General features: G+C 36.9%; 1 protein-coding gene across 3 annotated transcripts in view; it reads left to right on the top strand.

The window, feature by feature from the left end:
* kaznb (kazrin, periplakin interacting protein b) overlaps positions 1-17,500 on the top strand; it is a 153,464-nt gene that overhangs the window by 126,995 nt on the left and 8,969 nt on the right. For all 3 annotated transcript variants that reach the window (XM_089125035.1, XM_039674229.2, XM_039674233.2), the window contains 6 exons: positions 8,107-8,298; positions 12,083-12,219; positions 13,215-13,385; positions 14,425-14,605; positions 14,688-14,821; positions 16,455-16,581. In XM_089125035.1, coding sequence (XP_088981161.1) covers positions 8,107-8,298; positions 12,083-12,219; positions 13,215-13,385; positions 14,425-14,605; positions 14,688-14,821; positions 16,455-16,581 — 942 coding nt within the window. The remainder of the gene's footprint in view (positions 1-8,106; positions 8,299-12,082; positions 12,220-13,214; positions 13,386-14,424; positions 14,606-14,687; positions 14,822-16,454; positions 16,582-17,500) is intronic.

Below are 17,500 nucleotides of genomic sequence, written 5' to 3'. Positions count from 1 at the left end.
GCACATGATGCTTTATCGTAGTATAGCAGCTTACACCTCCTACCATTTTAATATTTCTATCGCAGCTCTCAATTTTGAAATGTCATTTGACGTGGGTGCTATTTTTGATATAAGCTCTTGTGTAGGTTTTTAAAGAATGCTGGGGTTGATTTTCCTTGCCTATATGGGGCAGCATATTTGGGTCATGGTGGGGTTTTATGTGGAGTACACAAATATTTCAACCGGATTAATAAAAATGTCTTAGAATTATGCATTTCACTTGATGTATTACTAACTGTCTTGTTTAGCATTTTTGGCAGTTGTTCCAAGGAACAATCCACATCCAAATCAAGCTGATATAGTGTTTCTGACAAGCTTCTCTTCTGAGACAGTGTTTTGCAGTTACAGTTTGGCTTGGCTCACTGTTTACAATTCCATTTACATTAATTCATTTAGCAGATGCTCTTATTCAAATTAAAACATCTTACAAATGGGAAATACTAGGGAGAAACACAAGAAGGGCTACAAAACAAAGTTCCAGAATGAATGTTAGGTCAAATGTTGGATAATTCATGCAAACAAAACAAATACTTGAAATATATCTTTTGTTTGCTTTGAATTCATTTTGTTTGATATTAACAAAAAGAATGAAATATTTGGTAAAGTTATTCTACCAGTGATTTTAATGAATTTGCTGGCATTTCCCTATGAAATGAATTATCTAACTGGCAAAATATTCAGTGTTTGATTATAAATTATGATTATTAATGATAAATATATATCTTGTGTCAATTATTTATTTATTTGTTTTTTCATTTGTTTCGTGGTTTTTGACTACTCATTTTGTTTCTGTGTTTGTTCAAAAATATTGAAAAATTAGTTTTTGTTTTTTAATTATAAAAATAGATATTAAAAAATAATTTGTATCAGATGGCGAAATCATGATATTTTACAACTTTGAACATATGAAAACACAGTTTAAAAAATATATATATTTTTAAAACATTTTGTTTTGTACCATCTTATACAAATTATCATGGGACAAAAAAAATTATCTGGCGATTTCTTGCCCTCGCCCTCACAAACATCCAAAATTCAACAGAAGTTGGTCCTTAAAAAACAGGGCTGCTGTGTAGTACAATGTGAACTGCTAATTTAAAGCTCCAGTCTGGCGTTTTTCCTCTTTGTCGCCATCTCTGTTTGAAATCTGCAATTGCAGTCATTCGCATAATTATCAAATTTACGTGAGTTGTACTTCTGACACGGCACAGCGTCACATATTAATTTTTTTGGAAGTATGACCAACATAAGAATTTTCATGGAAAATGTCATCTGAACTAATAAGAAACATCCACTTTTGTTCTGATTCTGACATTGCAGTAAATCACGCTGATTAAATCTAAAAATCGTTTATATAAGTTATCCAAAAAGACATCATGACTTTTGCGTAAACATACACTTGAAAGTGGCATGTTATCTATACGCATTTTGAGCCATTAAATGTCCGAGTGATTCCGCGTGAATGTCCGAGCGAAATGAAGCAAAATGTAGATCTACATCTGGGAAGTGTTTTTTTTTTCCCCTAGGATGGTAGGGGAAGACTCATATCTATTAATCCCAGTGACGGGTAGGTTTGGGGCAGCTTTAATTAACCTTTCAAATGTATTTTGTGTTTTCACCAGAGGAGTGATTGACAGGAGATCAGGGAATCTGTGTGGCTGGATTCACTGCTATCACAGCAGGATAAGAGTCTCACTCTCCACCTCTCTCGACCCCTGTTCCCCTCTCAAGCCACAAACGAGAGCTGTGATTTGTGCTTCTGTAATGTGCTTCTCAGCCTAAGAGGCATTAGCAGCGTGATCCATCAGATGAAGAGTGGCTCTTATCATCAAGGCACCAACCTCTGGTCTCCTGCTGCAGCCCACAGAATCATGTTCTGTGCCTGTCAATTATATTCATAATCATCAGTCGAACGGCTCGCGAGGAAGCCAGTTATTGGTCCGCAGGGACATGTACGTGCCAATAGCTGCCCTGCCTTATGCATGTGTGATCTATTGAACATCATGCTGTTAAGACCCTGAATCTTTTCCATCGCACATGAGTGTGTGACCCTCAGCATGTACATTTTCCAGCCTTGTTTTTCAATATTTAACTGTTGAAAAAGGGGCCGTTCAAAAGAACTCACAGACTGACCTGTAACATCCAAGGCAGATTTCCCACAAGTTTTAAAGCATGTAATATCCTCAGGAAGATTTACACTAACCTCCCCTTCTCATTTATGCGTGGGACACATACTGCCCAGCTTCTGTATTGGCTGTGAACTAGTGCTCCTAAACACAAAATGTAAAATATATGCTATGAAAAAGAAAGTATGTGATGAAACATTCCTTTGCATTGATCAAATTATCTCAAAGGAAAAGCAGAAATCAAAGAGTCTTAAGAACAAGATTGAATAGGGTAGAATCAGAATAATCCACTTTAATGATATTCTCTTTTGTGTTTTATGGGTTCACCTTCTCTGACTCACACAGGCTCAGAGAGCGAGAGGTTTTTTTGAACTCTTCACAGCATGCGGCTCGCGATGTTAATGATTAAAACCTCCGCAGCTCACCACAAGTGCCATGCTGCTGTATGGTCTCCCCGCAAAATGGGTAAACCTCAGGGTTTAGAGCTCCTTAGACGGTCATATCAGAGCCAGCATCAGCGCTAGTTTTGGAAAGCATTGTGGGAAAATGCCACCGACACTGTGCCCAAGTCTGGAGGAAATGTTTTGCATATTTTATTAATGGATTATTTGGGTTTACCGTCACTGTAAATCCTTGGTTCATTCATGTTTAATCCATGGTGGCTCATTTAGTTTTATTCGCTATGTTGTTTGCATGGAATGAGCCTTTAATTTCTGGTTGGTTCCATAGATCCAGCCATCCCTTGAGATTTGGAAAGTGTGCCAGAGCCCGAAGACACCTGCAACCTCTCCATCATTGACCTTTTGTGGTGTACTCTGGGTTAGACATCTGTTGGTGCTATTGGGACTTCATTAAACTCAATCATGTAAAGATGCACTTTGGTTTTGGAGAACCAACTCGAGGATTGATTTCCCTGCCACTTTTTTTTTTTTTTTTTTGAGTTGCCTAAGGACATAGTTGCGTGTGCAGGTTGTTTGGGAATTTCTTGGGGATGGTTATACATCAGAACTTGCCTACAGATCCGTTGAAACATGCATTCTTGAGTTTAGCCCTTTACAAAATGGTTTATCACAGAACTGCAGAACCGCAGGCCAAAATCTGCCAGATAAAGACAATCCATTGAGTTGAAGATATTGCTGCCACTGCAAGTTTATATAGCTGGTTACTGTCATCATTTTATGTGGCACCAGACAGCACAGTCAGTGTGATTGAGATTTTACTAGCCTATTAAATTAAGTAATCTTCCTCTTTTATGAATGTGATAGAATAAGTGTTAAACAAGTGTTTGGTTGGTTCTTCTTCGTATTGACCTACTTGATTCGAGTTTGACAGACTTGGCAGAAAATAATTCTAGAAAATTATTTTACAAATATAAAGTTTAGTAGCTTTTAATGCTTTATATAGGCTCATCCATAGCTAGTTTTTTGACGGTTCAAGTTTGCTATGATTTCTCCACACACTGAAACTCATGGTTAGTTTGGCTTTTGAGATAAGTGAGATGGAGACATGAATCGATTGAACTGCATTTTGGGGAATTAGGGGCCTGATTGCTTTTGTGTATCAGCCTCAGTTGTCACAGCATAAAGACTTGGATAGACTCTCTCCTTTCATGAAGTTCTGATGAGATAACTCTTATTAAAGTTATTAAAACTTGGTCCTGAATAAAGCAGTTAATTATAAATTATAGATTAGGATGCCAGATAATTATTGGATTGATAATTAATTAATATAATTTTTTACATAAATTCTCTCTGAAATACTTGGATGGATTAATTCAGCAGTCAGACATTTCCTAATATTCTCTGTCATCCCTTGACAGTGCTGTACTTTAGTCTTTTCATCTGGGTAACTAAAACTGGCACTACTTTTATCCCTTGTATCACACCATTGGCTCATTTCATACAAATGCAACTGCTGCCATCTTGCATCTCGTTTATTATAGTGCTATTATATAGTATATAATACAGAATATAATGATAGTGTATTAATTAATTAATTTACATTTTTATATTTTCAGTTTTTGTTTTATTTAAAAAATATATATATATTAGGTTTGTGTAATTTTGTGTAAATTGTGTTAATTTGTGTTAACTGTGCTTTAAATTTCAAAATTTTAAATTTCATTTTAAATTTTTAAAATTTCAATTGCCGAAAACTATTTTTTAACAGTTTTAGTTAAAGCATTAGTTCACCCAAAATATAAAACTTCTGTCATTAATTACTCACCCTCATTATGTTCCAAACTAATAAGACTTTCGTTCATCTTCGGAACACAAATGAAGATATTATTAATGAAATCTGAGAGATTTCTGTCCCTCCATTGACAGCTACACAACTACCACTTTGTTGCTTTAAAATTTTCTGAAGAGACTTGATTTCTTTAAATGTATCATAAACAGATTGAATTTAGTCTTTTATTCACACAAACACTGATCAGTGAACATAAACAAGCTCCGAACGTGCAAACCTCACTGGCTCTTGTGGAAGCTCACACGAGAATGAACCTCATTGGTTCTCGCACATCAAGTTAACACGATTGAGCTTCCCTTTACCACAACTGATGTGTGGGTTGAGTGTTTTTGTGAATAAAAGCCTAAATTCAATCTGTTCATCATATAAAGTGATCATATCTCGTCAGAAAGTTTTAGACTACTTAATTTAAATTGATTAGTTTTACTATCTCTTTATGACCTTTTTGAAGTGTCAGTTGCCAATGGAGGGACAGAATGCTCAGATTTAATAAAAAAAAAATAATAATAATTTGTGTTGCAAAGATGAACGAAAGTTTTACGGGTTGACATGACTGTAAGTTGCCAAATTAATAACAGAATTTTCATTGTTGGGTGAATTATCTCTATCAACACTGAGTAACAGAAGCTTTAAGATAGCATACTATTTATAAAATAATTTCAATGGTAATTTCTGGTAAAAAGGTGCAGTGTAATTTAGTAATTTTAACATGCTTTGGGTTTTAAACTGTTGTTTTTCCAACACTGATGCAATATTGACTTGTTTTTGAACCATTATTTCCTCAAGAAGTGTTATGATCGGCTGGTTTGTTTATATCAAACTAAAATGTTTGCGTTTTTCAGAGGTCAGCGTTGATTCACTCAATGATTAGAATGTTGTTTGTTATTGAGAGAACCTTTGTTTATCCCATGAATTAGACATTTTTATAGACTGACGACGCTAGTGTGTGTTTGCTGCAAAATCTTGAGCCTTAACATGGAGGATCACGCACTCTGTGCCATTTTATGATTCACACTTTGCATTTAGGAGTTTGACACAGACCAGCTGATATACTGCATGAGCACAGAAGCCACACAGTTCTCATACAAATCCTGGTCATAAGCCAAAGCTTTGTGTATGTGCTGGAGCTCAGAGCGGGACAACAGCTGGACCCACTGCCCCAAATAAGTCTCTGCCGAGTTAAACAAATGAATAAGTGGCTTTGGGCTCCAACGCGGCAGCATGAAAGACCGCTTTCCAGGAAAAGGAAGCTTCCTGTGCCATGTTGAAACCCAGTGTCTTGCCTCTGCCTGCTGGTGGGTGCAGACATTGACCAATGGGCTGTCCCTGTCTCTGTCTTATCAGTCGCGCTGCAGACGCTCACCTTGTCAACGGCAGGCTGGAGAAATGCCTCGAGCACCTGGTGCTATCTTGACTCGCGGCCGGCCCCCTTTCTGTCTCGCACGTTCACGGCTTAAGAGTGGGATTATTTTAAACATCCTCCGCTATCGAACTGCGCCTTAGCTGGTTGAAGTGAATTAATTGTCAGTTTTATCTGGAAGTGCTCTCATCAAGTGATGTCATGTCACATTAAAGTGTAGTTGAGGTATCAGTGGTTACTGCACGCATGGCGGGATGCCGCGTCAGCTGGTACGTGCACCCTCAGATTGAATACAACTTTCAAAATGAATATATCTTTGATTATTAATTTGCTCTATTAAGTTAGGTAGGAAGTTTTTAAAAGAGAAATATATAGTTTTTAGTAAATATACAGGGTTTCGGGTCTTAAAAAAAAGTCTTATTTCACCCAAATTAAGGTCTTAAAAAGGTCTCCAATCAGTGCAGAAAGTCTTACATTTATAAAGGCATGGCATTAAATGTTGCATGCATTGCAAAAAATAAAAAATAAAAAATGATCTTTCTCAGTATTTTTGTCCTTTTTTCCAATACAAATATCTAAACATCTTTGATGCATTTACTTGAGATCCAAATGTAAAATGAGGTCTTGATTTTTTTTTTTTTTTTTATGATTAAAACTAGAGCAAATGTGTAAATGATTAATGAAAACTTGCCTTTGGATTAAGTTGATTTATCTGAGCCCATTGGTTCTTGTTTTAATCATAAACTCATTTTATGATTAGGACTTTATATTTTGCATCTCAAGTAAATATATCTTGATTTAAGAACGTAGCCTACTGAGGCAGAACATCCCTTTTTGTGGCTTGATCAGAAGGTACAGTAAAATATATTTCCATGATCTAGTGGTTTGGAGCAGAGGGATTCAAGCTACTTTTATTTGTAAAATTAATTTAAAAAAAATACAAATCTGTTGAAAGTTTTGTTTTCATACACCAAAATGTTGCTAATAGAACTTACTGTGTTCCACCCTAGATATTTACATTTGATTTCCCTTCAATCTGAGTCTAGAAAAGACTTAAAAACGTCTTAAATTTACAAAAAATGTACATACAGAAAATGTGCATATATTTCTAGATTGTACTAAATAAATATTACATAATTATTCAGTATATTAAATAAAATACTACATATATGCTAAATATATTTAGTAGGTTAGATTGATATTTTGTATTTAGACCCTTAAATTTAATTCAACTTATTATTAGATCTTCCATAATAATCGGATTAGGTAAGAAGTGTTTAAAAGTTATTTATGAATTTATTTGACATGGTGGGATGTATTTTGCATTACCATGTTGAACTCCAAACAAAATATCGAATGAATTGTATTGATTGCTCTTGATAAGTGCTGTAGATTTATTTCATCCCAGTTGGGCTTTTATTGTGGAGGCTGCAGTGTTAGTGCATTATAGTTTACAGTTAATTGAATTCTATTACTTGATAAGCTCCCTCGTTTCCTCTGAAAAAGATTGATGTCGCAGCTGTTGCCTGGTAATGCAGCGTACGTTGAGTGAAGGCCTCCGTTTAATTTATTCACTTACTGAGCGTATCAGTAGAGGCAGAGCGCACCTGACTGGCAGCTCGGTTAATTCAGCTTACTTTCATGACTCGATGATGTTTCCGCCACATTAGCGGGACAAGACTTGAAATGTTGACAACAGAAGGTCGCCACGTGAGCTTTCGAAAGTCCTTCAATCAGCTTTGCTCTGGTTTATAGGCACTATAACTCAGTGCGGGGTTGAGAAATGGGACGCTTTTTTCTATTTCATTCAAAGCAAAGGAGGCACCACTCTTCCGCTTATTAAAAGAGGCCCTGGAACATTTGTATCCTCTCAGCCTCCCGTCTCTCAATGCCTAAACAGTTTTGCTTGTGTATTTGTTGATATATTGCCAATTGCTGCTGTTTTGCTTTAAGTGGGCCCGAGTCCCTCTCTTGTTGCCGTGGTTTCCCTCTCATTCCTAATATGTCTGTTCTCTAACTCCCTGGACTCTGTGAAAGAGTCTTGAAAACGGTGCAGAAATCGTCTCTCACCCCCTTCAGATCTGAAGGGCGCTTTTTATTGTGCGGTCTGCTTCTCTGTGATTATAACTAATGAAAGATAGCGTTGTTTAAGAGTGTGTAAATAAATGAAATATCTTAACAGCCACTCTTTGTTTGTCATAATTATGCTGTTTCCTCTTAGCCTGCTGGCCACACAGAAATGGAAAATAATATATTATGTAGCATTACAACTACTTGCTGAGAGCTACTTGTTACTAAGTGATTTCTTTCTCTCCGTCTCTCTTGTTATAGTGTTGCTGAGGGAGGAGGTGGCTCAGTTACAGGAGGAGGTGCACCTCCTCAGACAGATGAAGGACATGTTGAGTAAAGACCTGGAGGACTCGCACGGCGGCTGCTCGGCCGACACGCTGTCCGCTGCCGAGCTCAAGGTGCAGTTGGGGGAGAAGGAGCAGGAGCTGGAACGTGCCAAGGAGGCCTTACAAGGTCTGAACCCCAATCACAAAGCCAATATTGCAGGATTACCAGAGAAATCCCCCCTGTGTGCTGTTCAAGCGCTTCACCTTCCCTAGACACATCAATAATGCCTGAGTTTACCAAAAATCATTGTTTCAGTATTGGGATGGATCACAGTGGTCGGCCAAATACCAACTAGTCAATAGTGTGATATATATATATATATATAAATTGCATGAAAATTTACTCTAAAATACATTTTATTATTAAGCAAAATAATATTATTAAGCTAACTACAAATTTAAAACGTATAATTAAAAACATTTTTTTTTTAAATGACACAGAACACTAAAAAATAGCATTTTCTGCTTGTCCTAACTCTTTATCTCTAATATTTTAGATAAAATACACATTTTTTCATTTTCATTCAGTCCTGTTACACTATTACATCCCCCCTCTGAAAAACGTGGAATATTCCACAAGACACGTTTTCAAGTAAGTTGCATCATCTGGATCTTTTGAAGGCAATGGGGCGACTATAAGTCACTCCTCACATTTTCAGTTCTGTAAATTTGATGAAATTATAACTATGAATGAGAAGGACAGTCTCAATACACAATCCTGTTACCTAAACTTTTTCTCAGATTTAATTTTTTTTTATTTTAAAAAATATTAACTTTTAAGGCACTAGAAATGGCTCAGTGTCCACACTCTATTAGCATCAATGCTATTTGGCCATATGCCATATATTTGATAACTTTTTGCCTAAAAACTCAATCCTGTTACTTTCAGTCCTGTTACTATTTTTTTCTTTTTCTAAAAAAAAATGAAACCACTATTTTTATCAGTTTTGTTTGGCCCATAATCTATACAATATATATATATATATATATATATATATATATATATATATATATATATATATATATATATATATATATATATATATATAAGCTTGAGGCTTTGGTCATCTTCAAAATGAAAAAATGCCTTTGTGTTTTTTTGTTTTTTTTTATCAAAATATACCTTGCTTTAATAGTGATTTTATTGGCACAAATATCAATTTTTTGAGCATATAAACAACAAACATGAGAAAACATGCATCCATATTCTGCTTAAACCTTGTAAAAAAATAAATAAAGTTGCCTAAAATTGACCAATACACATTTTGAATAGTTAAATATGTATAGTATTTGATTCAATGTTGAAAAGGATCCAAAATAAAGTTTTTTGAGTTACAGCAAGCAAATGTCACCCATTCGGTGGAATGGCCCACAGTAGCATGCAATCATTTTATTCAGTTTAACACGTTAATAATATTTAACACAATTAAAGCCATCATCCTTTGGCTAGCGGTATACATGCTATGATCACAAAAAGCAAATGCTTTTAAAAACCATTCAGCACGTCAGTAAATCTCCTGTCTGTATGACGCACACACACACACACGACTCATGCGCACAGAAAGCGACTTGAACAGGCAAAAAGAGCGGACAGACCTGCTACAAAACAGAAAAAGAGAAAATCACTCACTGCTATTGACTGAATAACTTGAAAATCTTTTTGTGCATTTTGACAGGGCAAGTAAAAATCTCAACTGTGCCAAAAGGATAAATTTGACATTTATTGTAATGGGTTTATGTGAAGGCTGTTTCAAGTTCACTTAAATTCAGTTTTTATTTTTTTAAAGCCTAACAAATGTTACAATTTTTAGCTATTGATTATAATATGATGCTGAATGGCTAAAATTGAAAGTCGATATTTAAAATTTAGGCTTCTGTCTTTATCGTGTTTCAACATTAGTTTGCAGATTAAATGTGAAATTATAATAAAATATTAAAATCTTTAATAGTTAAGTTAAGTAGTTAAATTTTTATTAATCGATTGCCAGCATTATATATATGTATATATATATATATATATATATACTGTATACACACACACTACTGGTCAAAAGTTATGGATCGGTATTCCCTACATTATGGTGATGTCCCCACAAAGATAGTAATGCCAGTAATTGTTCGATGGGTAGGGTTAGGGGATCGAATATACAGTTTGTACAGTATAAAAATCATTATGTCTATGCAAAGTCCTCCTTAAACATAGAAACCCAACGTGTGTGTGAGGGAGAGAGAGAGAGAGAGAGAGAGATGTTGCTTATCTTATCACCTATCTGTTTATCTCGGGTGTAATGCTTTTTTAGTGTATTTGAGGGACTTGTATTAACAGAGGATGTAAGTTCGAGAAAAAAAATGGTTAGTGTTGATGCACAGTGTGATTAATTTAAGTGTCTTATCAATGAGTTCCTGCAGTGTGAACTGTAGCTGCTTTTAGGAAGACGTGTGAAAGAAGGGTTTTTGAAATGTTGAACTGTATTGTTTTAGTTGTAAAGTGATGACCAATTTATACGCATTATAGTTCAATAGTTTTTGGTCAGTTTTTATTTATACTTTTATTCCACAAGGATGCATTCAATTGACCAAAAGTGACATTAAAGACAAAATGATTTTTAGACAAGAGTTCTAAATCTAGAGTTTTTCTCGAGAACAATATAGGCAAGAGACTTAGGCAGAAGACTACATTTGCTCTCCATTTAATCACTTTTTGTGAAATGGTTGTGCTGTCTTTCTTAAAAACAAGTGTCATTTGGTTTCATTTTTACTATGTAACGAAATGACATTCTTATTAAGTGTGGTATATGTTTTTTAAAATAGATATCGTCAGTCAGTCAAATGGATTATTCTTTTGTCATATTTTAGTCTGTACATGACTCCGATATGAAAATGTTGGCCAAAGTAATTGATAGAAATGACATCAAATTGTTATCTAAATTCTTGAACACTTTTTAAAGAGATCCACATTGAAAAAGCTGCACTCAAAATTGTGACACACTTTACACTAGGTCAACCGTGTTACTTGACACTTAGTCATTTAGTTTGTAATCTAACACCTGTAGTTCCTAAACAGGAGCTGGAGCAACCTGCCAGTCCATTACAAATATTCCACATGCGAAAGTTTTCAGCTAACAAAAACAATTAAGCAGATTTGAGTCTTTTTGGCCCTTTTGGAGAAAATGATAGAGATGATGATGATAGGGTACATGTGTGCTCATGAATGTCGACGTCTCTCATATCATAGTGGAAAAACAGGTTTGACTGTTGAAACTGTTGAGCCTCCTTCAGTTTGAGGGGGAATGAGACGGTTACCTCAAGTCAAATAAATGATTTACTTTTTACAATCAACAAGACAGTAGACCTCAGAAAGCTTTAGATTGTAAATGAAATGTTAATAAATTATATGGAATTGTTATGAGGTGTTATGCCTCCCATTTCCTCTCTATTTAAACCCTTGAAATAAAATGCATTTGTTTAATGTTAACAATGCGTGTTTTTCCCCAGTGTGGGATGTTTATAGTGGAGCATGGTGCCCCCTAGAGACTATTTTGAGCAGTACATGGCACCAATTTTAACCACAACATTATATTTATGACACTAATAATCAGAATCATCAAAAGATGCCTATCTAGACAATGGATTTGGACTGTTTATTTTGTACACGCACAGGGTAATCCATCTCTGCATCCACAACTCTTATCTGACAGATAGAGGTCAGAGCACAAACCACAGATGTCATTCAAGGACACAAAGCCTTTGTGAATGTGTGTTGCGTGTTGCAGCCACAGTGCAAAAAGTCCAAATGCTAAAATGTGAATGTTATGATGGTGGAGGCACTTGGTTGTTTATATACTTATAATGTGCCAAAAGTGATTATTATTGCTGCATTTCTGAATATGATTGCATATGTTTGTGTGTAGCTATGAAGGGTGATCGGAAGCGGTTGAAGGCAGAAAAGGCTGACCTGGTGAACCAGATGCAGCAGCTCTATACCACACTGGAGAGCCGAGAAGAGCAGCTCCGAGACTTCATTCGAAATTATGACCAGCACAGAAAGGTGTGCATGAAATTCTCCACTAACACTTCAGTTCACTTATAATTTGCTTCATGCTAGGCATTTGAAACAATCTTTCAAAAATGAAACTTGCCAATACTCACAGTACTTTATCTAATTATTTTATCTTCTATCTCTTTTTGTTCAGGGTCGCACTAGATAATTGTAAATTTGAAAAGACTGATAAATTTACCATTGGCTAACATGATCTTAAAGGAGTAGTTCACTTTTAAAAAAATCTTTTGCAGATAATTTACTCACCCCCATGTCATCCAAGATGCCCACATCTTTCGTTCTTCAGTCGAAAAGAAATTATGGTTTTTGATGAAAACATTCCAAGATTTTCTCCATATAATTGGCTTCAATGGGGACCAAACGGTTCAAGGTCCAAATGAGAGTTTCAGTCCAGCTTCAAAGGCTTTAAACGACACCAGACGATGAATAAGGGTCTTATCTCGGACCCTTCGAGTCATGACTTGAGTAGAAAAAAGATTTGTTCATTTTGAGTCACGAACGCTCATCACAGAACAGAACAAGGCGAGCATTTGTGCTTATATAACTTAAACTTTTTTTATTTCGTTTTTAAATGACCGATCGTTTCGCTTGACAAGACCCTTATTCATCGTCTGATGTCGTTTAAAGCCCTTTGAACAGTTTGCAGTTTGTACTGAAAGTGTCTTTTGGACCTTGAACCGTTTGGTTCCCATTGAAGTCCATTATATGGAGAAAATCCTGGAATGTTTTCATCAAAAACCTTAATTTCCTTTCGACTGAAGAAAGAATGACATGGACATCTTGGATGACATGGGGGTGAGTAAATTGTCAGCAAAAGTTTTTTTTAAAAGTGAGCAACTCATTTAAAGACAAATTTTGTATTAGAGGAAACTTAGGGAGGAACTTCATTCTTGATGCGTTTGACAATATGTTGACAGATCCACATACAAACTGCTTTTTTGAGCTGAAAGAAAAGTAGTGTATATGTGTTTACGTGTGTACAGGAGAGCGAGGACGCGGTAAAGACCCTGGCCAAAGAGAAGGACATGCTGGAGAGAGAGAAATGGGACCTTCGCCGGCAGACTAAAGAGGCCACAGAACAAGCCAGTGTCCTGCGCTCCCAGATAGACATGAAGGAGAACAGAATCAAAGAGCTAGAGGCAGAGCTCACCATGGTAAGATAGCATCTCTCTTGATCTCTCTGTCTTGCAGACGCACACTTCCACTTCCCACAATGCCATAAACACTTACACCTCTTATCTTGTCTTAACTCATCCACTTGACGGTTTGCATCTCTTATCATTAGAGGCTCTCGAATGACCTCTCAATGGCTCTTAAAATCAGTTAAGATCCACAGATGGATCATGGAACCCCAACTGATTATTATGCAATTTTACATTTTGCTGGATTGGCATTACGATGTGCACGGCAAACATATGTATGGGCACATGCAGTCACACAAAAATCCCCATGAAGAGGCACATGGCTGTCAACAGTGCAGTAATAGCATCATTACTCACTTCATCTGCCTAATCTGCTGTGCCCGTGTGCCTCACCAGTATTCACATACACACATTATCTCAGGCATACTAATGATTTCACTCCCACTGAGATTTTGAAATCTAGTTTTTCCCCCTGAGCAATCTGAGATCCTTTAACATCTGAGTAATGGACAAAAAATGTCAACTTTAATGATGTACAATGTAAGAACACTTAGAATATTAAAGGGTTAGTTCACCCAAAAATGAAAATTTCGTCATTAATGACTCGCCCTCATGTCGTCCCAAGCCCATCAGACCTCCGTTCATCTTCGGAACACAGTTTATGTTATTTTACATTTAGACCGAGAGCTTTCTCCATTGAAAATGTAAAAACGGTATACTGTCCATGTCCAGAAAGGAAATAGAGACATCATCAAAGTAGTCCATGTGACATCAGTGGGCTACATAGAATATTTTGAAGCATCGGAAATACATTTTGGTCCAAAAATAACAAAAACTACGACTTTATTCAGCATTGTATTGTCTTCCAGTTCTGCGTTCATGAGTCCGCACTGACGCTGCTGACGTGTTCTCTGGTTATTGAACTCTGGTTCAAATTAACATTGATACACATTAAATATAAAAATCAAAGCGTTTTAACTTTATAACCCAACTGCATAAAGGTTCTATAGTGATCTCAACTGTTTGTGTGCATGTTATTTTTGTACCGCAGGCAAAGCAGTCTCTGGCCACTCTAAATAAAGACGTGCCAAAGCGTCACTCTGTGGCGATGCCATCAGAGCCGGTGGTGAACGGCAGTCAGGAGTGGGTGATGCAAGCAGACCTTCCCCTCACTGCGGCAATCAGACAGAGTCAACAGACCCTGTACCATTCCCACCCCGCTGACAGGCAAGGTACAGGCCTACACAACAGCATGCAGAGATCCGCCAAAGGTCTTCTTAAGTCCACTCACACACCCATCTCCTGTCTCCACAGCTGCTTTGAGGATCAGCCCCTGTCACTCCCGCCAGCCCTCCGTCATCTCCGACGCCTCAGCTGCCGACGGCGACCGCTCATCCACCCCGAGCGACATCAACTCGCCCCGCCACCGGACTCACTCCCTCTGCAATGTAAGAGCTGCCTGGCACCCCCGACCAAGTAAACAGCCTTCCCAACTTGCTTTTATCTCCACCTTCACTCTTCTCAAAAATTCAGTCGCTGCGCTGCTCATCAGCATGGCTTCAGGGGCACGTTTTGTGTCGATGGTGGTTCATGCAAATCAATCAAAAGAGACAGTTTGTACCTGTAAGAATTAGTCGTGCTCCACAAGACTGAACTGAATGTGTTTGTTTTGCGCATTGGGCTTGTAAAGACCATTATTTTATGATTGTTTATTTATAAAATATTGAATTAGTTTATTAGTTGAATTCAGTTTTATCTCATGAAATTGCGCGTGTATGACACGCCAATTCGTATTTCCATTTTGGGCGTGCTATCAATACGCATAATCGCTTTTCAGTGTGTTTATGGGCGCCGTTGACTTAACGTTATTACTGTAGTGTATATATAAATATATGACCTACCCCAACCCCGTCCCTAAACCTACCCGTCACTGGGGTTAATAGTATTTATGAGTCTTCCCCTACCATCCTAGGAAAAAAAAATATTGCTCCCCAGATGTAGATCTACATTTTGCCTCGTTTCGCTCGGACATCAATGGCGTTGACATACATGCCGATACACGCGGATAGCTCAAAATGCGTATAGATAACACGCCACTTGACTTGAAAGTGGCATGTATGTTTACACAAGTCATGTTGTTAATTATGTGCTTTTGTCATTTTTATTCATAGGTCTATTTAGCTTTAATTCAGCTTTACTCATTTTAGTACTTCAACTTATTTCAAGTAGTTGACAAGGCAACATGTAGTCATTTTCATACATTTTTAAAGCTTTAGTTTTACATCTATTATTTATATTTTCAGCTTCGTTTCAAATGCCGGAAATAGTTTTTGGTTTAGTTTTAGTTACCAATAACAAAGCTGGCAGAAACAGCAATAAACATTTATGCGTGATGTACCAAAATACCCAAGTGACCAACCACTCATTTTATAATAGTTAATATGGGATCTCCATATGTGTTATGTATTTTTAAGACTTTTTTTTAATGCAGCTCATTAAAAAAAAAAAACAACAACAACAACATGAAAGTCTATGTTGGTCAGCCTGGTCATGCTGCTCTGTTTGCTGGTTTTAGAGGGGTTTTGTCAACCAGTTTAAACCAGCAAACTAGATTGGTTTCAGCAGAGACTGGAGAGTTCACCCGGTGGCATATTGTGAATGCACCTGGGCAGCTATAGAAAGACTGAAGTCAACAACAAAATCTGACAATAGTGGTATCATAAATTTAGCATTGGTCTAAACAAAAATGTTATGCTAATCAGAAAGGTGATTGGCTCCTTTAACTGAAAAGGACTTCCATTCAAACAGTCATCATATTGAGCACTATTATTTCTGTGAGTGGTCTAATACTTTTTTTTAGGTTTTATTGTAGCAACGACTGCAGTTTTTGGTAAAAACTAAAAACAAGTAGAGCGTGTGGGCCCCTGAAGCAGTGCTGATGAGAGAGGGCAGATTTTCCTAAGACTCCTGATGAAACCACATGACTGACCTGCCCCCATATGTCCACCATTACTTTTCTATTCTCTCTTCTCCTTCTTCTCTCGCTGTCTCTGTTTCTGCCTTTTCTTGTTCTTGCTTCAGTCCATGGAGGACCTCGAGGACCAGAAGCGTAAGAAGAAGAAGGAGAAGATTAGTCTCGGCTCACTTTCTCGAGTGTTTGCCCGGGGAAAATCTCAACGCAAGTCCTTGGATCCGGGCCTGTTTGATGGTACTTCCACCCCTGATTACTATATAGAGGAGGATGCTGACTGGTGATAGTGCTATGCGTGTGTGTGCGTGTGTGTGTGTGTGTGTGTGTGGACGTACGCCTGGATATGTATGAGTTCATATGTGTGTGCGAGCGTGCATAAGCGTTTGTGTGTGCCTTCAAATGTATTCCCCGTGAAAAATACAGGAAAGAGGAAGAACTGCTGCCTCCTTTGAAATGTACATAACGACGCTTAAAAACATCAATGTAAATGAAATATATATTTATATATGTATGCATATGTACATATGTTTACATTGATATAAATATATACATGGGATCATTTGCGTGTGTATATGTTAATGCTGTTATAATGCTTTATTTGTGGTAATATGTCTCTTTTTTATGAACTGGAAACTTGAATTACTGCTGAGCATTTGTAAATAGGAACTCTTTGTGCACCTTGTGTTTGCTGATGTCTTCATGTGGAATGCTTCTTTTTCATGACTGCTTTTCCATGAACCCAGAGCTCCAGGCTGTCTTCATACACCATAGCGTGAGCTCCATCTGAAAGATTTAAAGGTGCACTCTGTCATTTTTCCCGTCATGAACATTTTGAAACGTTAACACAACATGATCACATGAGATGACATTGAGATCACATGAGATCACATTGAGATTACATGACCAGCTAATGTTATTTATTTGATTTTGGTAATCTACCTATTATTGGATTCTTCACTTTACTCTCTTGGCTGACTTAAAATATGACGTTTCTACATGGAATCTCTAAGCTTAGTGCCCTTGCCACTAGGTGTCAGTATAAGGCCCATTCACACCGAGGACAATAACTCTACATGTAAAAAAAAAAGTCCACACCAACAATAAATTAATGATAATGATAATTATGTAATTTGAATCACTTTAAAAAAAATAATAA

The sequence above is a fragment of the Pimephales promelas genome, chromosome 21 (assembly GCF_988280905.1).
Source record: "Pimephales promelas chromosome 21, fPimPro1.hap1.1, whole genome shotgun sequence".
NCBI classification, from domain to species: domain Eukaryota; kingdom Metazoa; phylum Chordata; class Actinopteri; order Cypriniformes; family Leuciscidae; genus Pimephales; species Pimephales promelas.
Note: the sequence above shows the minus strand (reverse complement) of the source record. Positions and strands in the feature narration are given on the sequence as shown.